Source organism: Anomaloglossus baeobatrachus, chromosome 4 (assembly GCF_048569485.1).
Source record: "Anomaloglossus baeobatrachus isolate aAnoBae1 chromosome 4, aAnoBae1.hap1, whole genome shotgun sequence".
In the NCBI taxonomy this organism is placed as follows: Eukaryota; Metazoa; Chordata; class Amphibia; order Anura; family Aromobatidae; genus Anomaloglossus; species Anomaloglossus baeobatrachus.
Window position 1 is genome coordinate 643,328,211 of NC_134356.1, and position 24,615 is coordinate 643,352,825.

Sequence of the window (24,615 nt, forward strand, 5' to 3'; positions counted from 1 at the left end):
TAAAATATGAGCGTCATCCACAAACCATACAGGAATCGTACTTAAAAGGCTGCGGATGAATACTGGGCAAGGTAACGGATGCAAAAATGATGTCGAACAAGAACAGCGCAAGCGCGAAAGAGACGCATGCGCGTTGAGCTTTACTTACACGCAACACGCCATCTTTCATTTTGGCATTAGGGTGTAAGATGTTAACATAGGAAACATATGGCTTATGTCACAGCTCCGCTCCTGTCCACAGGCTCCATCATTGACAAAAGCGGTTTTGTTTATGAGAAGAAAGAAGCCATGTTTTCTTAATGTTTGTAATAATTTAACTTTTTTTGCCCACAACAAACATGGCGACTGAGCGATTCCCGAGCCTCCCAGACAGGAAGTCAGGAAAAAAAAAGGACCGGTATTTGGCTCTCTGTGTACCACAATGAAAAGTTACTGGCGACGCCTACCATTGGTTGTGTGATAACTCCGCCTAGGTCGACTTTGATTGGTTACTGCCTGCTGTCAGGTTGACGGTGGTTGGTTGGCGCGGCTCGCTGTCACGTTGTTCTCCAGCAGTCTTCCGGGTTAGCTGGGGAGCTGGCGGAGGCGGGAGGGAGACCCCCAGCATGAAGAGGGTCACCGTGTTCGTGAGGGGGAACGGCCGGCACGGGAAGGTGAGCGGGGGCACGGGGGGCTGGACGTGAGGGGGGCACCGGGGTGCAGCAGTGGGGGTGGTCACAGACGCTTAGAGGGCATGTCCACTCCCCTGTACACAGTCACAGGGAGAATGCTCCACACATAGAGAACCAGAGCAATGTCTATCAGGGACAATGGAAAAAAATTACTCCAATTATATTTTAAGTTATTGGTTTTATAAATTTTTATTTTTTTTATTTTTGTTGTTGATTTTTGTTTTATTTAACACTTTCCCTTGTTTTTGTTTTTTTTTTTGTTTTTTTTTATTCCTCATTTAACTACATTTTTAGTATTTGTTTTATTATTATTATTATTATTATTATTAGTAGTAGTAGTAGTAGTAGTAGTAGTAGTAGTAGTAGTAGTAGTAGTAGTAGTAGTAATATATTTTCTTTCTTTTTTATGACTCTTATATTGATGACATTTTTGGGATCTATAGAATCAAGAAACTTTTATGTTTTGTTTTTTTTTTAAAGGAAACCATCGGGGGGAGGGGGATTCTGCCCTTCAGATTTGTGCCAAGTTCTCATTTAGTCCATACGACATGACTACGATTAACTAAAAAAAGTTCTAGTTACTGCTGGGGCCACAAAATGTAATCATTTTTAAAAAAATTATAATTTTTTTTTATGTCTAGTTTTTGCCATTTGCTGAGAGCGGTAACTTTTTTTTTCTTTTTGTATTGTATTATCCTGTTGGGGCTTTTTTTCTGGCTTTTTTTTTGTAGGGTTTGTTTTTTTTAAACTTTTTTTTAGTTTTTGGCATGCAAAGAAATTGTAAATTTGTATTTTTATTTGTGGGCAATTCTGGCAACTTTTTGTTTAAATTACCTTTTTTCTCTTTTTTTGGCCATCAATAATTGGAATTTTTTTTTTCTGTAACAACGCAACTTATAGGAACGCAAAATATATTATTATTAATAATAATATATTTAGCCTTCATTATTCTTTTTTTTTTTTTAAAGAGACTTAATAATAATAATAATAATAATAATAATAATAATAATAATAATAATAATAATAAACAACAGTCTCTTTAAAAAAAAAAAAGAATGAAGGCTAAATATATCAATAATAATAATAATAATAAACAACAACAGTCTCTTTAAAAAAAAAAAAAATGAAGGTTAAATATATCAATAATAATAATAATAATTGATATATTTAGCCTTCATTCTTTTTTTTTTTTTTTTTAAAGAGACTGTTGTTGTTTATTTATTATTATTATTATTTATTATTATTGATGATAATATATTTAGCCTTCATTATTCTTTTTTTTAAAGAGACTTTGTTGTTGTTTATTATAATTATTATTATTATTTATTATTGATGATAATAATATATTTAGCCTTCATTATTTTTCTTTTTTTAAAGACTTTTTTGTTATTATTATTATTATTATTATTATTATTATTATTATTAATAATAATAATTTATTTAGCCTTCATTATTTTTCTTTTTTTTAAAGAGACTTTTTTATTATAATAATTATTATTTTGTATTATTATTATTATTATTATTATTGATAATATATTTAGCCTTCATTATTTTTTTTTTTAAAGAGACTTTGGTGTTTATTATAATTATTATTATTTATTATTATTAATGATGATAATAATAATATATTTAGCCTTCATTATTTTTCTTTTTTTTAAAGAGACTTTGTTGTTGATAATAATAATAATAATAATAATAATGTAATATTATTATTTATTATCATCAGTGTTTGTGTGGTGGTGGTTGTTTTTCCTGAACATGTAACCCCCTCGCTGTTGTATGACAGTTCTTCTGTTCGGACGCACAATACGGTACTGTGCAAAAGTTTTAGGCAGGTGTGGGGAAAAAAAACAACAAAAACCTGATGCCAGTATGAATGCTGTTGGCTGTGGCATGTGAGGAGTTATGTCTGCGCGGTATATCGGGGGCAGCACTGGTCTTGGGCTCATGTTCTCTGTTTCCGCCACTCTCCTCCCTGGCGGCAGCAGCAGTTCGGTCATTTCTCTCGGTTCCTCCCTGTCGCAGGTGGTCGCCCTTCACGGATCTACAATCTCCGACGTCCTCTCTCTCGCCAGCTCCAAGTTAGGAATCCGCGCCACGGGGGTGTACAACGACAAAGGAGGCCTGATCGACGACATCGCCCTCATCAGGTAATGCAGAGTCTGCGCTCTGATATCCCGGTCACATGTAGTACAGGAGTCATTAACAATTATAAGGCCCGTTGTTAGAGGGGTTGTCCAGGCTTGAGGTTAAAGTCTGTGACTTCAGACTTGTGTGTGTGCATTGCGCACTGTCAGGCTTCTCCTGGGTTGGGATTGGGCGGTCACACTTAAGTCACTTGCTTACTTCTGGCCACATTCCATCTAGTCGTGTCCACGCAAGTCTGGTCGGCATGTGACCGCATGTATGCAAATTACATACTTACGAAGAATCCTGACAGTGCGCACTGTTGAATCCAAAAGTCTGTAAAGTGACTGCAGACTTTAACCTCAAGCCTGGACAAACCCTTAAGGTTTTCTAATGACGTGTCTTGCTTCGGTTGATTGTGGCCTTGTAAAAAAAAGGCGTGGATAAGGGGCTGCAGTACACTTGGGTACACTTGGATGGATGTTGCTGAGTGAAAAATAAAAGGTGTAGCAGTGCTTTATCCTGCTAACTGGTTAGGGTCTCGGTATCGGACCCCACTGATCTTGCACTGAGAATTTTCAATATCAGTGTTAACCACTTAAACACCAGCCATACAAGTCTTTACAGCCTTGTAAAGTAATGACTGACATCATCGGGATTGGTCCAACAATTCTATGTGTATGGGGGTCTCCTGACTCTGCATCAGCACATGATGACGGGGAGGGAAGATCCATACACATTTCGGACTAATATAATATATAATATATACAGTGCCTTGCAAAAGTATTCAGTCCCCTTGAAATTTTCAACCTTTTCCCACATTTCAGGCTTCAAACATAAAGATAACATTTTTTATGTTATGGTGAAAAATCAACAACAAGTGGGAGACAGTTGTGAAGTTGAACAGCATCATGAAGACCAAGGAACACAACAGGCAGGTCCGCGATACTGTTGTGGAGAAGTTTAAAGCTGGATTTGGTTACAAAAAGATTTCCAAAACTTTAAACATCCCAAGAAGCACTGTGCAAGCGATCATATTGAAATGGAAGGAGCATCATACCACTGCAAATCTAACAAGACCCGGCCGTCCATCCAAACTTTCATCTCAAACAAGGAGAAGACTGATCAGAGATGCGGCCAAGAGGCCCATGATCACTCTGGATGACCTGCAGAGATCTACAGCTGAGGTGGGAGAGTCTGTCCATAGGACAACAATCAGTCATACACTGCACAAATCTGGCCTTTATGGAAGAGTGGCAAGGAGAAAGCCATTTCTCAAAGATATTCATAAAAAGCGTCGTTTACAGTTTGCCACAAGCCACCTGGGAGACACACCAAACATGTGGAAGAAGGTGCTCTGGTCAGATGAAACCAAAATTGAACTATTTGGGCACAATACCAAACAATATGTTTGATGTAAAAGCAACACAGCTCATCACCCTGAACACACCATCCCCACTGTCAAACATGGTGGTGGCAGCATCATGGTTTGGGCCTGCTTTGCTTCAGCAGGGACAGGGAAGTTGGTTAAAATTGATGGCAAGATGGATAGAGCCAAATACAGGACCATTCTTGAAGAAAACCTGTTGGAGTCTGCAAAAGACCTGAGACTGGGACGGAGATTTGTCTTCCAACAAGACAATGATCCCAAACATAAAGCAAAATCTACAATGGAATGGTTCACAAATAAACGTATCCAGGTGTTAGAATGGCCAAGTCACAGTCCAGACCTGAACCCAATCGAGAATCTGTGGAAAGAGCTGAAAACTGCTGTTCACAAACGCCTACATCCAACCTCACTCAGCTCCAGCTGTTTACAAAGAAAGAATGGGCAAGAATTTCAGCCTCTCGATGTGCAAAACTGATAGACACATACCCCAAGCGACTGCAGCTGTAATCGCAGCAAAAGGTGGCGCTACAGAGTATTAACTTAAAGGGGATGAATAATATTGCACGCCCCAATTTTCAGTTATTTATTTTTTATAAAAGTTTAAAATCTGCAACAAATTTCGTTCAACTTCACAATTGTGTCCCTCTTGTTGTAGATTCTTCACCAGAACATTAACCTGTTTAGCTTTATGTTTGAAGCCTGAAATGTGGGAAAAGGTTGAAAAAATTCAAGGGGGCTGAATACTTTCGCAAGGCATTGTATATATGTGTGTCAGCGTCATTGAAAAAATAAAAAGCTGCGGCGGAGAGGAGCGGTGCCCGGCTGAACTGGACAGTCTTGTTTCTGCTGATGTAACAACAATTTCAGGGGTTTTCCCATCTGAGACCCGTGTGACGTCTCCGCTTTCTTTCTTAGTTTTTTTTTTTTTTTTCTTCCCCCTTCTTTAAAGAGCTATAGCTTTTTTTTTTTTTTTTTTTTTTTTTTTTTTTTTCCAGCACAGAAGTGATGCTTTAAGTGTAACCCCCTGGTGTTATACTCGCCTTCTGGTGTTATCATTTTCTTGCCGCGGCTCCATCTTGTACCCATAACCTCTGACTGTCCGGAAGTCACATCACAAGCGCTCAATGCAAGTCTATGGGAGCCAGATCTAGGCCCCCATAGACTTGTATTGAGTTGTGAGCTCTGGAGCACTCTAAGATGCTGGAGTTCAGTCGATAGCGTTATAGCACGGCCTGGACTTATTCTCAGTAGTTTGGGGGCCATATTGGATTATTTGTGGAGGAGATGAGAGAGGAAAAAAAGAAAAGCGCTCCTGTCATCTTGTGTTCACCGCCGGCTCCCATCTTGCGCATTCGGACATATAAGTAATTAGTGGGAAGTCAGTGGCTGTTGCTTCCCCATTGGTTCCTCATTATCGATTACTGGGGTCTCGGCAGCCGGACCCGCACAGATTTTAGTTATCACCCCTCTCCAGTGGAGAACACACCCCCCCCCTATCAGGCCGGCTTCACTTCTCTGCGTTTCATTGTCCACCTATGGACCGCCACATCCTGTTTGGAACTGCAAAACCCAATGGGTGACACGGCCTTGTGTTGGGCCCTCCTTAGTGTTTTCGGTGCGGGGGTCACCTTAACCATGGTTGGCCTTTTTGCTTCTGGACTCATTTCTGCTTCTCTTTGCTCTTTTCTAGAGATGACGACGTCTTGTTTGTGAGTGACGGGGAATCCTGCATAGGTGAGTGCAAGCGTCGGATCCCACTTAGCTTAGAAGCCAGTGGCTACCTGACATCTGTCCTGATGGCGGCTCGAATCTAGGGTCAACGCCCCACAGTTCCTACTGACTCAGAAGATTCTCCGGTGGGTTGGGTTGACGTGTATTTGAACAGCAGATCCTTATGGGTAGATCCAATGTGGTTGGGATTCAATATGGCAGCCAGACCTAGTGAGATGAGGGTCTTCAGGGGTCTTGGATGTCGGATACCCTCCCTCTCTTAGACATTCATGGCAGTGCCTGAATTTCACCGCTTGATCTTTTTTCTTCCCAGATGACCAAAATGAGCCGATGATCACGGAGCCGCTGACCGGGGGTCACACGGACTGGCTGACGCTGAACGTCGGGGGGAGATATTTCACTACTACAAGGTGCGGGTTAGCACGTTAGAGGGGGCCGGTGATACTCGGACCACCCGTGGAAAGACTTTGAATCACTGGACCTGCTCCTTACAGGGCGGCTCTGCCTTAATCCATCTTCTTTTTTTTTTTTTTTTTTTTTTTCTCTAGGTCCACACTTGTGAGTAAGGAGCCAGACAGCATGCTATCACATATGTTCAGTGACCGAGGTAAATGGAGATGAGAGGGGATGCAGAAGGGGCAGGGGGGACCTTAACAGCTCCTCAAAATGTGATGTACTTGTGCTGGTATATGGAGTGCACTGCGGAGCTGAGCTCTCTCCATACAGGGCAGGGGGCTCAATCTCTGACAGTGGCAATTACCGTGTTTTTCGGATTACAGGATGCACTTTTCCTCCTAAAAATGTGGGTGGTGCGTCTCTTAATCCAAATGTAGCTTACCTGGGGGATGGTGGAGAGGGGTTACAGGAGGCAGGGATGATGCTGCATGCGGGCGGTGGCGATGCTGCGGACGGTGAGGCAGGGGCCATCCTGAAAATGTTGGCAGTGTGGACTTCAAATAATGGATCCCAAGAGTCAGTGCGTGCGCAGATGGAGTTGTCGGCTCAAGATCTCATCTGCGTGCCCCTTCTCCGACCCATTGATCTTCCAGCAGTGGATTTAAAGGGAACCTGTCACCAGTTTTTCTTCATCGTTCCTTATGGGAGACCCAGACCACGGGTGTATAGCTTCTGCCTCCGGAGGACACACAAAGTACTACACTCAAACGTGTAGCTCCTCCCTCCTAGCATATACACCCCCTGGTAGCCAGTCCTAGCCAGTTCAATGCTTTGTGTTCAGGAGGTCACACACACACATGCATCCTCTGATTTTTGATTTTTTGATTTTTGATTTCAAAGATTTGGAAGAAAAGCGGGTCCAATCTGGACTCCCGGCATGTCCCTTCTCACCCCACTGTGTCGGCGGTGCTGTTAAGGTTGACTTTACAAGGCTGGAGCCTTCACATGCCGCGCTCCTTCGCCATCCCTCGGGCTCTGGCTTGAAGTGGGAGCCATCACGGTTCTCACTGCTTTGCAGGAGACCGGTCTCCATCCGCAGCCCTGTTCAGGATCCTGACGGACGGAGCGTTTAACTCCCCCCAGGGACCTGGCACCTGCGTCTCAAAAGCTAAGTATGAGACGTTTTTACCACAGAAAGTGGTCTTTCCAGGGTTCCCTGTACTTTATTTATTGGGGGGAGTGTATTATATGTTTGGGGTAACATTTCCGGCCGGTTCTCCAGTTTTCACTGGAGAACCGCGCCGATGGTGCCTGCACGCTGGCCGCATGTTTAAATCTAGGCCCCGGCTTCGCCTGAGGCCTAGTTTCGGTTTCACTCCCCCTGCATGTCAGTCTTGCAGAGGGACGGTGTGGCTCCGCCCAGCGGCTGTTCAGCACAGGGAACGGAACCCCTCACTGAGGAAGGATTCCCTCCCCTGTATACCTCATTTGCCCGCTCTCAGAGTAGGCCCCGCCCCCTCGCCTCGCTCCGGTTGCCATTTTCTCAGCGTTCTCGGTGTCTGCTTAGGCACAGAGATACCACATTGTGACAAGTAGGGGCCAGGGCTGGGGGACTGGCAGAAATGTATGTTAAACGGTCTGGCAGCCACAACCTCCAGTTGTGCAGCTGCTTATATTCTCTGTTTATATACTCTGCTGGGGGTCATTCTGGAGATGCATTCCCTCACAGAGCCCCCACTTCTGCAGCATGTCTCACATCAGAGCAAGGCTGCAAGGCTGTTCTTAATATGCACTGCATGTAGACTCGTACTGCCTGTACTGAACACATAAACACAGTGGTCCCTCAGCATGGAGGCTTGTCAGTGGTCCCTCCAGCTGCTCCGGGGGTGCTGAGCATGCATTAGCCCCCTTCTCAGGGCGCTTCTGCTGCTACGGCTCGCTCAGCAAGCTCTTAGAGGTCTCTTCATCTGGTTCAGACCCCGTCCTCCTAAAATGGAGACGCAGGGTCCCCTGTCCTTCCCCGTCTCACAGCTCTGATATCACGAGCTGACTCACTGGACGAGGAGGAGGTCTTTTCTGGGGGCTCGGACGCTACTCAATGTACCATTGATCTGTCCGAAAGTGACGCAGATGCTAATGATTTGATTGCGTCCATTATGTTTGTACTGGACAGAAAGGCATCAGTATACCTTAAGAGAACAAGGAGTGTGTTCCTTACCCACTCCAGTTTTCAGCCCACTGTGACCAAGCCCAGAGCCTGTCCTGACAGACGCTCCCAAAGCGTGGTTCTGATGACTGTTTCCTCCTTCCACCAGAGCTGGTCAAGGAGTGGGCTCATTCACCAAGGGTGGTCCCTCCGATGTCTAGTATTTCAGCCCGGATAGTTGTATCAGTGGCTGACGGCACCTCTCTAAGGATCCCCCTGTACATTAATTCTGTACTGGACCTCAATCCGCCAGTATCAGAGGAGCAAACTTCTCTGGCAACAGGACACCAGTTTACCTTGCCTAAGAGAATAAGTAGTGTGTTCCTTAACCACTCCAGTTTTCAGGCCACTGTGACCAAGCCCAGGGTCTGCTCTGGCACACGCTTCCCAAAGCGTGGTTCTGATGACAATTTTCCCCTTCCACCAGCGGTGGTCTAGGAGTGGGCTTTCACCAAAGGTGGTCCCTCCAGTGTTTAGACTCTCAGCCCGGACGTTGTTTCAGTGGCTGATGGCTCTTCACTTACGGTTTTGCTGTCCGCCAGTTTGTCCTTCTGGCCAAATCTGTATGGAGGCGGCAGGGGCCTCGTTCTCCCCATTGCAGCAGGGCGGCTTTCAAGCCATCTCTGCTTCTCTAGAGGAGATGCATTCCCTCATAGGGACTCTTTGCCCGAAATGGTTGCCTTAGCTTCCAGACTTCAGTCTTTTCATCCTATACCATGTTTGCCATGCTGGAGACTCTCACCGCACTGCGGTGGCCTCGGCTAATTTTCTCGCTATCCGCAGGCTCCTGTGGCTTCGGAAGTGGAAGGCGGATGCTCCTAAAGAAGTTCCTTGCTGGGCTCCCTTTTGCTGGGACCAGACTGTTCGGGAACAACTGGATGAAATTATTCGGGAAGCTCCTGGCGGGAAGAGTTTCTTCCATGCCACAAACCTAAACCAGGAAACCTGTCCAGGGCAGGAATCAGTCGAAGTTTCGTTCTTTTCATTCCTCCATCTGATCGTTCTCTTAGCCCTCGGCCTCGCCCACTGGCTCAGCCAAGGATCGTAAACCCAAATGGCGCGCGAGAAGACCGCAGGACATGCTGCCACTATGTCAGCCTCCTCCTGGCTATCTGGCCACGCCAGCAACGTCCTTGGTCGGTGGCAGGCTCTCCCACTTGGCGACGTATGGTTTTAACACGTCTCCGATCAGTGGGTGCGAGATACCATCTCCCACGGCTACAGGATAGAATTCTATCCAGCCCGCCAAACAGATTTTTTTCTGTCAACTTCCCTCTGCTCCAAGGCCGCCGCCTTCTCACAGGCTGTGGCATTCTTGCAGGCCACTGGAGTAATTGTACCGGTTCCCGACTGGGAACGGTTCTGAGATTTCTGCTTAAATCTATTCCTAGTACCCGAGGAGGGCGGTGCCTTCCGACCTGGATCTCAAGCTTCTCAAACATGTTCAGGTGCGGCAGTTTCGCATAGAGTCTCTGCGATCAATCAGTGACCCAAGGAGATTCCCTAGCATCCATCGACATCAGAGATGCCTATTTGCATGTGCCAATCGCAGTTTCACACCAGCGTTGGCTACGTTTTGCAATCAGAGTGGTCCAATTCGTGGCTCTTCCCTTTGGGTTAGCCACGGCCCCTCGAGTATTCTCAAAGTCGGGGCAGCTGTGATTGCGGTCCTGCACATCTAGGGGTTGGCAGTGATTTTTTTGTCCAGGACAGCCTTCTACTCTGGGTTTTCATCCAGTGCAGACTGTTAGCGGAGTGCCTCGCTCACTCTCGCCACTCTCACAATTCGGGTGGCTTGTCATTCTGTCCAAGTCCACTCTGACTTCGACCCAGAAGTTCACAGACCCAGGGACGCAATTCGAGACTCTGTCGGCACTTGTGAATCTGCCCTTAGTCAGGCAGCACTCCCTCCGCTGGCGGTCGACGTCGTTCCTTCAGGCACCTAATACAGGTGCTGGATCAGATGGTGGTGTCAATGGAAGCATTCCCTTGCCCAGTTCCATCTGCGTCCTTTACGGCTGGATATTTTCCGCTGTTGGGACAAGCGGACTTCTTCCTTCCACGGGGCGGTGGCTCTGCCACAGACCAGGGGCTCATTTCAATGGTGGCATCGTCCCCTCTGTCTCAGGGACGCTCCTTTTTGGCTCCGTCCCGGGTGATCCTCACCAAGATGCTAGTCTATCCGGCTGGGGAGCAGTATACCTCCACCATGGAGCGCAGGTCCGAATCAGCCCTCTGGATCAATGTGCTGGAAATCAGAGCTGTGTTTCTAGCTCTCTAAGCCTTTCACCATCTGTTGGCAACCAGGCACATTCGAGTCCAGTCAGACAACGCTTCAGCGTTTGCCTACTTCAACCTCCAGGGCGGGGCACTCAGCCGCCTGGCAATGTTGGTGGTTCATCGCATTCTTCAGTGGACGGAGGACTCCTAGTCCACCATGTCCACAGCCCACATCCCAGACGTGGGAAACTGGGAGGCAGATTGTTTCTGCCGTCAAACCGTGGCTCCACGATCCTCAGGTTTTTGCGGCAGACGCACTGGTTCGAGTTTGGTCCCAGCTTCGTGTGTCCTACGTGTTTCACCCTCTAGTTCTTGCCCAGAGTCCTGCGCAAGATCGGAAAGGAGGGTCGTCGGGTCATTCTCATTACTCCAGACTGACCCAGGCAAGCTTGGTACCCTGACCTGCTCCGTCTGTCCGTAGAGGTGCCATAGCATCTCCCGGACTGTCCAGACCTTCTCTCACGAAATCCGTCCTTCCGCCAGAACCTACGGCTCTCAGTTTGACGGCGTGGCGTTTGAGTCATGGATCTTGATGACGTCTGGTATCCCTCCTGAAGTCATCTCCACTATGACTGGAGCTCGGAAGTATCCTTTGGCTTTTTGTCCTTGCCGACCCTCCTGTCCCTTCTGCAGTCCGGTCTGCAGCTAGGACTATCCCTCAATTCCCTTAAGGGACAGCTCTCGGCTCTGTCAGTGTTGTGCCAGCGGCGTATCGCCCGGCTGGCCCAGGTGCGCTCCTTCATGCAGGGCGCATCTCACATCATTCCGCCCTACCGGCGGCCCTTGGAGCCCTGGGACCTTAATTCGGTCCTCACAGCTTCCGGAAACCCCCCTTTGAGCCTCTTAGTGAGGTTTCTTTGTTTAGTCTTTCACAGAAAGTGGTCTTTCTAGTGGCCATGACTTCCCTCAAGGGAGTCTCTGTTTTGGCTGCACTCTCTTCGGAGTCCTCCCTTCATCAAGTCAAGGTGGTTCTCCGTCCGACTCCGGACTTTCTCCCTAAGGTGGTTGCTGCCACCTTAACCGGGGCATTTTCCCTGCCTTCCTTTGTCCGGCTCCTGTTCATCGCTTTGAAAGGGCGTTGAATACTCTGGATCTGGTGCGGGCGCTCCGGATCTATGTGTCTCGCACCGCTGTTCTTAGGCGGCGCATCTCTCTTTTGTGCTGACCGCTGGTCAGCGTAAGGGCCTTTCGGCATTTAAGCCGACCCTGGCTCGTTGGTTTAGGTCGGCCATTTCCAATACCTACCAGTGTACTCAAGTGCCTCGCCCGCCGGGGATCAAGGCACGCTTGACCAGAGCTGTCGGTGCCTCTTAGGCTTTCAGGCACAGGCTACGGCTCAGCAGGTCTGTCAGACTGCCACTTGGACTAGTCTGTATACTTTTTCGTAGCACTACCAAGTGCATGCTCTTGCTTCGGCAGATGCGAGCTTGGGCAGACGCATCCTTCAGGCGGCTGTCGCCCATTTGTGAAGTTAGGTTTCGCCTACTTCTTAGTTTTTCTGTTTATTCCCGCCCATGGACTGCTTTAGAACGTCCCATGGTCTGGGTCTCCCATAAGGAACGATGAAGAAAAAGAGAATTTTGTTACTTACCGTAAATTCTTTTTCTTATAGTTCTGACATGGGAGACCCAGCACCCTCCCTGTTGCCTGTTGGCAGGTTTCTTGTTCCGTGTGTTATCACCGGCTGTTGTTGTAGACAGAGGTTCCGGTTGTTCCGGGTTTTGCTCTGTCTCTACTTGTGGGTGGATGTCCTCCTTCAGCTTTTGCACTAAACTGGCTAGGACTGGCTACCAGGGGGTGTATATGCTAGGAGGGAGGAGCTACACTTTTAGTGTAGTACTTTGTGTGTCCTCCCGAGGCAGAAGCTATACACCCGTGGTCTGGGTCTCCCATGTCGGAACTATAAGAAAAAGAATTTACGGTAATAAACAAAATTCTCTTTTTTCCCTATTAAACCAAAAATATCACCTTCTTCAGCTCCTGGGCTGCACTCTAGGAAGGTGTACCTTGTTGCTGGAGTCTTGCGCAGGCGCATTTCGCTGTGCCCCTATTGCAGGGCTGAGCATAGTTTCCCTCGCGCGAGTGCCGGTGATGTAGTTGCGCAGGCACGAGATTATGGTCGGCGCTGTGTATGACCTCACCAGCATCATCCTCGTACCTACCCATAATCTCGTGCCTGCGCATTTAGCTCTGCCTCTACCTTTATGCGCAGGCGCTGGCTAATGCTTATCTGTATCATTCCCGGCACTTAGTACCCAGCTTTCCCTGGTACCGGAAATCGATAGGAAGAGCTACCGAACACACCACGGAACACTAGGAGACGAGCACAGGAAAAAAAAAATCACAGCGAAATGCGCCTGCGCGAGACTCCAGCAGCGTGGACAATGACGGGTGCAGCGTCATCCATGTAAATCAGGACTGGGGGACGGCGAACAGCGGCAGGAGGGGGGACAGTAGCCCAATTAGAGCCCGCCCATCTGGCCAACACAAGTCATTTGCATAGGAAACAGCAAGATTTTATAAAGTTATTTTTGGGGTCTGGAAGGGGGGGGGGGGCCAAGGTGCACCTTCATAGAATGCAGCCCCGAAGCTGCAGAAGGGGATGCTTTTGGTTTAATAGTGAAAAATCTGGTGATATGTTCCCTTTAAGGAGAATAGCACCTGGAGGTGGCGCGTGCGCAGATGAGAACTTGGCTTGTCAATGAGCCAATAGTTTATTCTGCACATACGCCAACTCCGGCGCCATTTCTTTGACATCTGCAATGCCGACAGTTTCTGGATGCTCCTGCCATCGCCTGCAGAGAATATCCGGGACACCCACCTCACTGCCCGCAGCATCGCCCTACTCCACCGCTGCCCCTGCCTCCTGTGACTCCCTTCCACCACTGCTGCCGCCCCCTAGTAAGACACCACCAGATTAAAAGATGGACCACGGTTTTTTTTTGTTTTTTGTTTTTTTGTTTGTTTTTTTCCCTCTAAATTTGGGGTACGTCTTATCTGGTGCATCTTATAAAACGAAAAATACGGTACATTGCTAGCTCACATAGCCCACAATGAACCCCAGGCAATGCAATCAAAGGAAGCCAAAGGGTTGTCCCTTTTGCCACCATCTTGGTGCCCAACCTCTGGTAATTTTACAGTCCCCACTCTTAGGGACAAAAAAAAAAAAAAAAAAAAAAAGTAAAAATTTGAAAATAAAAAAATATTTTTAATAAGCATCTCCCTCATTTTCCCAATGTAAAAATAAACACATACTTGCAATAAAAAGTGACCTTAACATTGGTTGTACCCCAAAATGTTATCAATAAAAGAAGGGAATTTTGTTTACTTACCGTAAATTCCTTTTCTTCTAGCTCTAATTGGGAGACCCAGACAATTGGGTGTATAGGCTATGCCTCCGGAGGCCGCACAAAGTATTACACTCAAAAGTGTTAACCCCCTCCCCTTCTGCCTATACACCCCCGTGCTCCCACGGGCTCCTCAGTTTTGGTGCAAAAGCAAGAAGGAGGAAAAAGAATTATAAACTGGTTTAAAGTAACTTCAATCCGAAGGAATATCGGAGAACTGAAACCATTCAACATGAACAACATGTGTACACAAAAAAACAGGGGCGGGTGCTGGGTCTCCCAATTAGAGCTAGAAGAAAAGGAATTTACGGTAAGTAAACAAAATTCCCTTCTTCTTTGTCGCTCTATTGGGAGACCCAGACAATTGGGACGTCCAAAAGCAGTCCCTGGGTGGGTAAAATAATACCTCGTAAGAGAGCCGTAAAACGGCCTCTTCCTACAGGTGGGCAACCGCCGCCTGAAGGACTCGTCTACCTAGGCTGGCATCCGCCGAAGCATAGGTATGCACCTGATAGTGCTTCGTGAAAGTGTGCAGGCTCGACCAGGTAGCCGCCTGACACACCTGCTGAGCCGTAGCCTGGTGCCTCAAAGCCCAGAACGCGCCCACGGCTCTGGTAGAATGGGCCTTCAGCCCTGAGGGAACCGGAAGCCCAGCCGAACGGTAAGCTTCGATAATTGGCTCCTTGATCCACCGAGCCAGGGTTGATTTGGAAGCCTGTGACCCTTTACGCTGGCCAGCGACAAGGACAAAGAGTGCATCCGAGCGGCGCAGGGGCGCCGTACGAGAAATGTAGAGTCTGAGTGCTCTCACCAGATCTAACAAGTGCAAATCCTTTTCACATTGGTGAACTGGATGAGGACAAAAAGAAGGTAAGGAGATATCCTGATTGAGATGAAAGGGGGATACCACCTTAGGGAGAAATTCCGGAACCGGACGCAGAACCACCTTGTCCTGGTGAAACACCAGGAAAGGGGCTTTGCATGACAGCGCTGCTAGCTCAGACACTCTCCGAAGTGAAGTGACTGCTACTAGAAAAACCACTTTCTGCGAAAGGCGTGAGAGAGAAATATCCCTCATTGGCTCGAATGGTGGTTTCTGAAGAACCGTCAGCACCCTGTTCAGATCCCAGGGTTCTAACGGCCGCTTGTAAGGAGGGACGATGTGACAAACACCCTGCAGGAACGTGCGTACCTGTGGAAGTCTGGCTAGGCGCTTCTGGAAAAACACAGAGAGCGCCGAGACTTGTCCCTTAAGGGAGCCGAGCGACAAACCCTTTTCCAGTCCAGATTGAAGGAAGGACAGAAAAGTGGGCAAAGCAAAAGGCCAGGGAGAAATACCCTGAGCAGAGCACCACGACAGGAAAATTTTCCACGTCCTGTGGTAGATCTTGGCGGACGTTGGTTTCCTAGCTTGTCTCATAGTGGCAATGACGTCTTGAGATAACCCTGAAGACGCTAGGATCCAGGACTCAATGGCCACACAGTCAGGTTGAGGGCCGCAGAATTCAGATGGAAAAACGGCCCTTGAGATAGCAAGTCTGGTCGGTCTGGTAGTGCCCACGGTTGGCCGACCGTGAGATGCCACAGATCCGGGTACCACGACCGCCTCGGCCAGTCTGGAGCGACAAGGATGACGCGGCGGCAGTCGGCCCTGATCTTGCGTAACACTCTGGGCAACAGTGCCAGCGGAGGAAACACATAAGGGAGCTGAAACTGCGACCAATCCTGAACTAAGGCGTCTGCCGCCAGAGCTCTGGGATCTTGAGACCGTGCCATGAACGCTGGTACCTTGTTGTTGTGCCGGGACGCCATGAGATCGACGTCCGGCACCCCCCAGCGGCAACAGATCTCCTGAAACACGTCCGGGTGAAGGGACCATTCCCCTGCGTCCATGCCCTGGCGACTGAGATAATCTGCTTCCCAGTTTTCCACGCCTGGAATGTGAACTGCGGAGATGGTGGAGGCCGTGGCTTCCACCCACAGTAGAATCCGCCGGACTTCCTGGAAGGCTTGCCGACTGCGTGTGCCGCCTTGGTGGTTGATGTATGCCACCGCTGTGGAATTGTCTGACTGAATTCTGATCTGCTTGCCTTCCAGCCACTGCTGGAACGCTTTCAGGGCAAGATACACTGCCCGTATTTCCAGAACATTGATCTGAAGCGAGGACTCTTGCTGGGTCCACGTACCCTGAGCCCTGTGGTGGAGAAAAACCGCTCCCCACCCTGACAGACTCGCGTCCGTCGTGACCACCTCCCAGGATGGGGGTAGGAAGGATTTCCCTTTCGATAATGAAGTGGGAAGAAGCCACCACCGAAGGGAAGCTTTGGTCGCCTGCGAGAGGGAGACGTTCCTGTCGAGGGACGTCGGCTTCCTGTCCCATTTGCGAAGGATGTCCCATTGAAGAGGACGCAGGTGAAACTGCGCGAAAGGAACTGCCTCCATTGCTGCCACCATCTTCCCCAGGAAGTGCATGAGGCGTCTCAAGGTGTGTGACCGACCTTGAAGGAGAGATTGTACCCCTGTCTGTAGTGACCGCTGCTTGATCAGCGGAAGCTTCACTATCGCTGAGAGGGTATGAAACTCCATGCCAAGGTATGTCAGCGATTGGGCCGGTGTCAGATTTGACTTTGGAAAATTGATGATCCACCCGAAACTCTGGAGAGTCTCCAGGGTAGCGTCGAGGCTGTGTTGGCATGCCTCTAGAGAGGGTGCCTTGATCAACAGATCGTCCAAGTACGGGATCACCGACTGACCCTGAGAGTGGAGGACCGCTACTACAGTAGCCATAACCTTGGTGAAAACCCGTGGGGCTGTTGCCAGGCCGAACGGCAGTGCCACGAACTGCAGGTGTTCGTTCCCTATGGCGAAGCGCAAGAAGCGCTGGTGCTCTGGAGCAATCGGTACGTGGAGATAAGCATCCTTGATATCGATCGATGCAAGGAAATCTCCCTGGGACATTGAGGCGATGACGGAGCGGAGGGATTCCATCCGGAACCGCCTGGTCTTTACGTGTTTGTTGAGAAGTTTCAGGTCCAGGACAGGTCGAAAAGACCCGTCCTTCTTTGGGACCACAAACAAGTTGGAGTAAAAACCGTGGCCCTGTTGCTGAAGAGGAACAGGGACCACCACTCCTTCTGCCTTCAGAATGCCCAGCGCCTGCAGAAGAGCCTCGGCTCGCTCGGGAGGCGGGGATGACCTGAAGAATCGAGTCGGGGGACGAGAGGTGAACTCTATCTTGTAACCGTGAGACAGACTGTCTCTCACCCAACGGTCTAGTAATAAACGCGGCCGCCGTAAAAGCGCGGCCGGCGTGGAAGTCCCCGGCGCACTACAAGTCCCAGCCGCGCCGCAGTATTTCCAAGGCAGCGGCGGTCAATGCGGCAGTCCCTATTCATAAACACACTCAGCAACGCTGAGTGTGTAATGGCACATATTAACCCGGTCAGCGCCGCGGTCCCCGGTGCACTAGCACACCCAGCAAAGCTGGAGTGTTGCTGTGCGCGGTCCCCACGGGGACACAGAGTACCTCCAAGTAGCAGGGCCATGTCCTTGAACGATACCCGGCTCCTATCCAGCAGGCTCCACAGGAGTTGTGGATGAAGCACGGTCTCAGTGCCTGAAGACCGATAGGATCCCACTTCCACCAGAACCCTGAGGGGGATGGGGAAGGAAAACAGCATGTGGGCTCCAGCCTCCGTACCCGCAATGGATACCTCAACCTTAACAACACCGCCGACAAGAGTGGGGTGAGAAGGGAGCATGCTGGGGGCTGCTGCTGACCAATCTGTGGAGCTGTGCGTGCGTGTCTGACCTCCTTCGCACAAAGCAAAAAACTGAGGAGCCCGTGGGAGCACGGGGGTGTATAGGCAGAAGGGGAGGGGCTTAACACTTTTGAGTGTAATACTTTGTGCGGCCTCCGGAGGCATAGCCTATACACTCAATTGTCTGGGTCTCCCAATAGAGCGACAAAGAAAAACACTATCAATAGGAGAAAAAAAATAAACTACCAGTGGCAGAGAAATGACAGCTCAATTCTTTTTTTTTTTTTGTTACACAAAATAAAAGATGATAATAATATTTATTCATTTATATAGCGCTGTTAATTCCACAGACATCAGGAACACTGTCCCTATTGGGGCTCACAATCTAAATTCCCTATCTGTATGTCTTTTTGAATTGTGGGAGGAAACCGGAGCACCCGGAGGAAACCCACGCAAACACTGGGAGAACATACAGAGTCCTTGCAGATGGTGTCCTTAGTGGGATACGAACCCAGGACCCCAGCGCTGCAAGACTGCAGTGCTAACCACTCAGCCACCACAAGACTGCACTGCTAACCACTGAGCCACCACAAGACTGCAGTGCTAACCACTGAGCCACCACTAATAAGTCTCGTATCATACCAGGTCAGGTTTTGATGCCCAATGACCGCAGTTTTATCCCCATTTATTAAAATAATGAATGCTGTAATTCAAAACTTATAACTTGTAAACTAATAAAAAAAACTAATAAAAAAAAAAAGTTATGATCCTTCTAGAAAAAGGAGAGGAATAAATGAAATTTGCCCATGCAGAGAAAGTTTTAAAACTTTTCTAACTCCATGAGAGAGAGAGATTGTTTTTTGTTTTTTTTTTTTTCTCCTCCCTGGAAAGGAATTTACACATCTGAGCATGCTCAGTTGTAAAAATACAGATCCGTCACTTGACGGATTTCGACTGATACTGCCGCCCATAGGCTTCCATTATAACACACGACAGACGCCGATGCATTCCGTCGCTGTCCATTTTTTTTTCGCTGCTCAGAAAAAACGTTACGTTCTGCTTTGCTTTCCACTCGATGTTCAGTCACAAAACTACTGATCCGTCGCGCGGCGGATGCAACGCATCCCATCAGTCACAATCCGTCCTTAATACAAGTCTATGGGGAAAAACTGATTCCTGCAAAATATTGTGCAGGATACCGTAATTCCTCAAGGCAACAGATTGTGACTGATGCACAAAAACAGAAGTGTAAAAGCAGCCTAAGGCCCAGTGTAGTTTTGACGCGTATTTTCCGAAATCTGCAGCAAAATCTGCATGTCCATTGTGAAGCCAGCAAAGTCTGAGAATTCAGAAGTGCTGTGCCCACGTTGAGTATTTTTCACCTCGTATTTGGTGCAGATTTGGTGCAGAAAAAAAGAAATCTACACCAAATACGCAAGGGGAAAAATACTCAACGTGGGCACAGCACTTCTGAATTCTCATAGACTTTGCTGGCTTCTCAATGGACATGCAGATTTCTGAAAATCTGCGTCAAAATACGCAGCGTGGGCACAAGGTCTTACACATTAGATCGTCGGCTGTACTTGCTAAACTCGCCGATTTAGGCTGTGTATGGAAGCCTGAGCCCGATCATTGGTAGAAGTGCCAGAAATCACCCTGACCAGTCTTGTATTGATGGCCAACCTATCCTAAGGACGGGCTATCCATATCAGAAAAACCCTTAAAGGGTTATTCTTATCTTCACAGATGGGGTATTATCAGATTTTGCTTGTCAAAAGGAGCTCTTTTGCAATTTACTGTTTATTAAAATTTTAAAGCCGTTCTTGAGATATTAACACTTATTTTTTTCTCTCCTTTTGTTTACAGCTAGTTGCCTAGGAGACCGACCACCGCTGCAGGCTAGCTTGTAAGCACTGCGCTGATTCTGCACAGGATTAGGAGGTAACAGCGCTCTTCATCAATCCTAACCAGCTTCAAAGCAGTGATTTACAAGCTCAATAGAAAAGAGATTTGAGTGCTGTGCATGTGCTGCCGTCCTGCAGCGGTGGTCGGTTTCCAAAGCAACAAACCGTAAACAGAAACGTGTTAATATCTCAAGAACGGATGAAAATTTTAATAAGCAGTAAATTGCAAACTTGCTTGTGTTTAACAAGAACTATTCAATAATGCCCATTTATTTTAGGGGAACCACCCCTTTAAGGACCTGTCCTATCTTGACCATACTTATGCTTCTTAACATCGTATAAAGAGTTCTGGTCAGGAAACCCGCTTTCAGCCTTAGTGGAGAGTGACCGGTGGATACCATAATAATAATAATAATCTCATTACTTGTATTTTCTGAGCGTTTTTCTGTATTTCGCTCATCACTTTTTCAGATGCCTGGGGGAATAAGAGGGATCACAGAGGAGCTTTCCTCATCGACCGCAGTCCTGAATACTTTGAGCCAATTCTCAACTACCTACGTCACGGACAACTTATCGTCAATGATGGAGTCAACCTGCTGGGTGAGCACTTGTTCTGTTTCATCTACAGTGGAAACCCATTGGCGGTGGAAGGGATGGGAGGAGTAACTAGTCTATTCCATTGCAGGCGTCTTGGAAGAAGCCAAGTTCTTTGGCATCGATTCATTGATCGAGCACCTGGAGTTGGCCATAAAGGTGAGCGTGTGTATATCACCTTCTTACAAGAGTTATGACCTTGTTTAGTTTTCTAACAACAGTCGTATGAGGACTTCATTTTTACGGGTCAAGCTGCTTAAATAATGTCGGAACCTTTTTAGATGAAGGGACGACAAAAACAGGAGGTAATGTTTCACCCCTCCCAACAAAAGATCCTTGCTGTGACTTCCTTCAATGTTTTAGGTGAGGTTCTGTGGTCATATTGTCGGAATAGATTCTGACATGGGTTCCTCGCAGTAAAGATTTTGCTGATTTGAGGGCTGCTTCTATGTCTGAAGTTTGAAGATTACCCATCCATATCTTTCGACTAGACACCTTGGAAGGTGATCTTAGAGATAACTGCTCCTCAACCCTTCTTCCTGGCATCTGTTGTTACTGATGATGGTGGATGTTGAATTCAAGATGTTCCTTTCACCAGATTCTCTATTGTGAGCCACCGGCTGATAGACCTCTTTACAGGATGAGTTTAAGAGGATCCTTCTGGAGATCTGTCTCAGCGTGAAAGGATGAAGTTCTGGTGGACTCTTGTATGACACTGAGCCCAAGAAACGTCTTGGATGCAGGATATCATGGATCCCTTGGCTGATATTGCAACAGTCTTCTGCTTCTTAGAGCATAACATTTAGCTTTCTTTGTCGCTCCATTGGGAGACCCAGACAATCGGGTGTATAGCTTCTGCCTCCGGAGGCCACACAAAGTATTAAGCTTTAAAAAGTGTAACCCCTCCCCTCTGCTATACACCCTCCCGTGCATCACGGGCTCATCAGTTTTTATGCTTTGTGTTGAAGGAGGCACACATGCACACAATGCTCCACATTTTAGTCAGCAGCAGCTGCTGATTATATCGGATGGAAGAAAAGAGGGCCCCTAACAGGGCCCCCGGCATGCTCCCTTCTCACCCCACTGAGTCGGCAGTGCTGTTAAGGTTGAGGTACCCATTGCGGGTACACAGGCAGGAGCCACATGCCGTTTTCCTTCCCCATCCCTTAGGGGCTCTGGGGAAGTGGGATCCTAACCGGTCATCCAGCCACTGGGACCGGGCTCCCTCCGCAGCCCCTGGGGGAATCTGCCGGACAGGAGACGGAGTATCGTCAGGGACATGGCCCTGCATCTACAGGTACTCTGTGTCCCCGTTGGGACGGTGCATGAAGCACCTTGGCCTCAGACGCAGCTGCGACTGCGGTGTGGATTTTTTGTCTGGGACTACCGCGCCGACCGTGCCTGTTTGTCGGCCGCGGTTTTTACTTTAGTCCCCGGCTTTTGCGGCCTAGTGTGTTAAACTCCCGCCCCTGAGCCTGCCAGTCAGGGAGAAAGGCGGGACGGTCGGTATGATGCCGACAGTGAGGGCTGGAGCACACTTCGCTGTCCTCCGCCCCCCTCACTGATCACTATGGGCCACCAGGTTCCCGCACTTTTGCGGTTCCGCCCACGGCTCTCTCCTCCCCTCAGAACGCCGGCAGCCATTGTTATAATTCTGCCGGTGGAGGATCTCAGAATCTGCTCAACACTGCTCTGGGAGAGGGGGATCCTAACCGGTCGCCATGCTCTGGGACCGGGCTCCATCCGCAGCCCCTGGGGGATTCTGACGGACAGGAGACTGGACATCATCAGGGACAGAGCCCTGCATCATAAGGTACTCTGTGTCCCCTGAGGGACGGTGCATGCAGCATCTGTGTTACAAATGCCGCAGCGGTTGCTGAGTGGTTTGTGAGACTGGGACTACCGCGCCATGTTTGCCGGCCGCGTTTTTAAATTTAGTCCCCGGCTCTTGCGGCCTAGTACCATATACTCCCGTTCTCGGGCCTGCCAGTCAGGGGTAACGACGGGACGGCCGACTGGACGTCGGCAGGGAGGGCTGGAGCATACGTTGGTATCCTCCTTCCCCCTCACTGAGCACTGGGGGGCACCAGTTTTCAGGTGCTGACCCCCCTTGGTGCCGCAGTGTATATATATATGTTTATTTATATGGTATATGATCTCACTGTTCGGCAGCGTTATTTGCCTTTGGCTGTATACCCTCACTGATTACTCTGCGGACGACATGCTGTTGTCTGCTCTTAAAGAGTAAGGGTGCCAAGGTACTGGCTTATTTTACAACCTGTACCTCTTGTGCGGCTATATTACAGGCAGGTTCCACATACCCTCATTGTGTACAATGCTTGGCCCCGAGGGCACTCACTCAGCCGGAGCCTCCGGCACTGGTCCCTCGGCCAGGTGGTACCGCCGGTTTCCACTGCACAGATGACAGGGACAGAGTTTGCTTGTTGGAATCAGCAAATCTCTGAGTAGCTTTCACATTCCAGGACTCAGTCTATGGACAGAGGGTCTGCTAAGATACTGGAAGCCTTGCAGTCCAGACCGATAACACAGGGCCAGGGAGCTGTGAGTTCATCGCTCCCGGGTCCCTCTGGGTCGGTACAACAATGGGCTCCTGGGGTAACACCCAGATCCCACGGTGAGAACTCCGTCACGGACCGCGGCCTTTGATAGGCTAAGCGGGCCCGCTGGGAACCTTCCCCGACTTCATCAGGAGTGCGTGTTTCGATCACTCTAACTCCAGAGGGGCCGTCCAAAAGCACAGAACTTTACGGACAAACGCTTACTAAGCGCCTTATTGACACGCGTTACCCTTTTCCCCCCTGACGTTGTTAAGGGTTGGGCTCAGTGTCACAGGGTGGATTCTCCAGTCCCTTGGCTGGCGGCTAGATCCGTAGTATTAGTGAACGAATGCCACTGACAGGCAAATAAAGCTTATGATGAAATCCATCTATGAAGCCATAGTCGCATCTTTTGCTCCAGCCTTCGCAGCCGTGAGGGCACTCCAAGCTATCTCAACTTCTCTGGCTGAGATTATTGCGGTTGCACATACCTCTGCCCCGCAGGTTGTGTCCTTCACTTCTCAGGCGTAGGTTTTTTCGTTCTACGCCATGAACGCCGTTCCTGGACTCTGCGAGCCGTACAGCGGTAGCATCCACCAATTCGGTGGCAGCTCATGATGAAATCCATCTATGAAGCCATAGGAGCATCTTTTGCTCCGGCATTCGCGGCAGTATGGGCGCTCCAAGCTATCTCAGCTTGTCTGTCTGAGATTACTGCGGTCACACGCACCGCTACTCCGCAGGTTGTGTCTCTGACTTCTCAGGCGTCGGCTTTTTCGTCCTACGCCATGAACGCCGTCCTGGACTCGGTGAGCCGTTCAGCGGTAGCATCCGCCAATTCGGTGGCAGTCCGCAGAGCCATGTGGCTACGTGAATGGAAGGCAGGCTCTGCTTCCAAGAAGTTCTTAACCGGTTTGCCATTTTCTGGCGACCGTTTGTTTGGCGAGCAATTGGATGAAGTTACTAGACAGTCCAAGGGAAAGGTCTCGTCCTTGCCCCAGTCCAAAGGTTTCGGTCATTTCGGTCCTCAGCAAGTTCCGTTCCTCCACGTCCAACAGGTCAGAGGAGGGCTAGAGGAACTCTTCTGCATGGCGGTCTAAGTCACAAGGCGGCTTCCTCATGACTTCGGCCTCACCAAGACCGCGTCCTCGGTCGGTGGCAGGATCTCCCGCTTTTGCGACGCCTGGTGGCCACATGTCCAAGACCGATGGGTGAGAGACATTCTGTCTCACGGTTACAGGATAGAGCTCTGCTCTCGTCCTCCGACTCGTTTCTTCAAAACATCTCCGCCCCCCGAGCGAGCCGATGCACTTTTTCAGGCGGTGAACACTCTGAAGCCTCGATGTCACAAGGAGACTTCCTAGCATCAATTGACATCAAGGATGCTTATCTCCACGTGCCGATCGCACCCGAGCTTCAACGCTTCTGCGTTTCGCTATCAGGGACGAACACTTCAGTTCGTGGCACTGCCATTCGGCCTGGCGACAGCCCCACGGGTCTTCACCAAGGTCATGGCAGCAGTGGTGGCGGTCCTACAAGGGCCACTCGGTGATCACTTACCTAGACGATCTTCTAGTCAAGACACCCTCCTGGGTGGCATGTCAACACAACCTGACCATTGCTCTGGAGACTCTCCAGGGGTTCGGGTGG

General features: G+C 48.8%; 2 protein-coding genes across 2 annotated transcripts in view; one reads left to right on the forward strand and one right to left on the reverse strand.

Moving 5' to 3' along the window:
- Positions 1-93, reverse strand: part of CDCA2 (cell division cycle associated 2) — a 74,330-nt gene extending 74,237 nt beyond the window's left edge. Inside the window, exon 1 of the mRNA XM_075346466.1 lies at positions 42-93. The gene's annotated coding sequence lies outside the window, so the exon portion shown is untranslated. The remainder of the gene's footprint in view (positions 1-41) is intronic.
- A 436-nt stretch (positions 94-529) lies between these two features.
- Positions 530-24,615, forward strand: part of KCTD9 (potassium channel tetramerization domain containing 9) — an 80,234-nt gene continuing 56,148 nt past the window's right edge. The window contains exons 1-7 of the mRNA XM_075343071.1: positions 530-653; positions 2,697-2,821; positions 5,879-5,922; positions 6,233-6,329; positions 6,468-6,526; positions 20,285-20,413; positions 20,499-20,566. Of these exons, the coding sequence (XP_075199186.1) occupies positions 606-653; positions 2,697-2,821; positions 5,879-5,922; positions 6,233-6,329; positions 6,468-6,526; positions 20,285-20,413; positions 20,499-20,566 (570 nt within the window). The 5' untranslated portion in view covers positions 530-605. The remainder of the gene's footprint in view (positions 654-2,696; positions 2,822-5,878; positions 5,923-6,232; positions 6,330-6,467; positions 6,527-20,284; positions 20,414-20,498; positions 20,567-24,615) is intronic.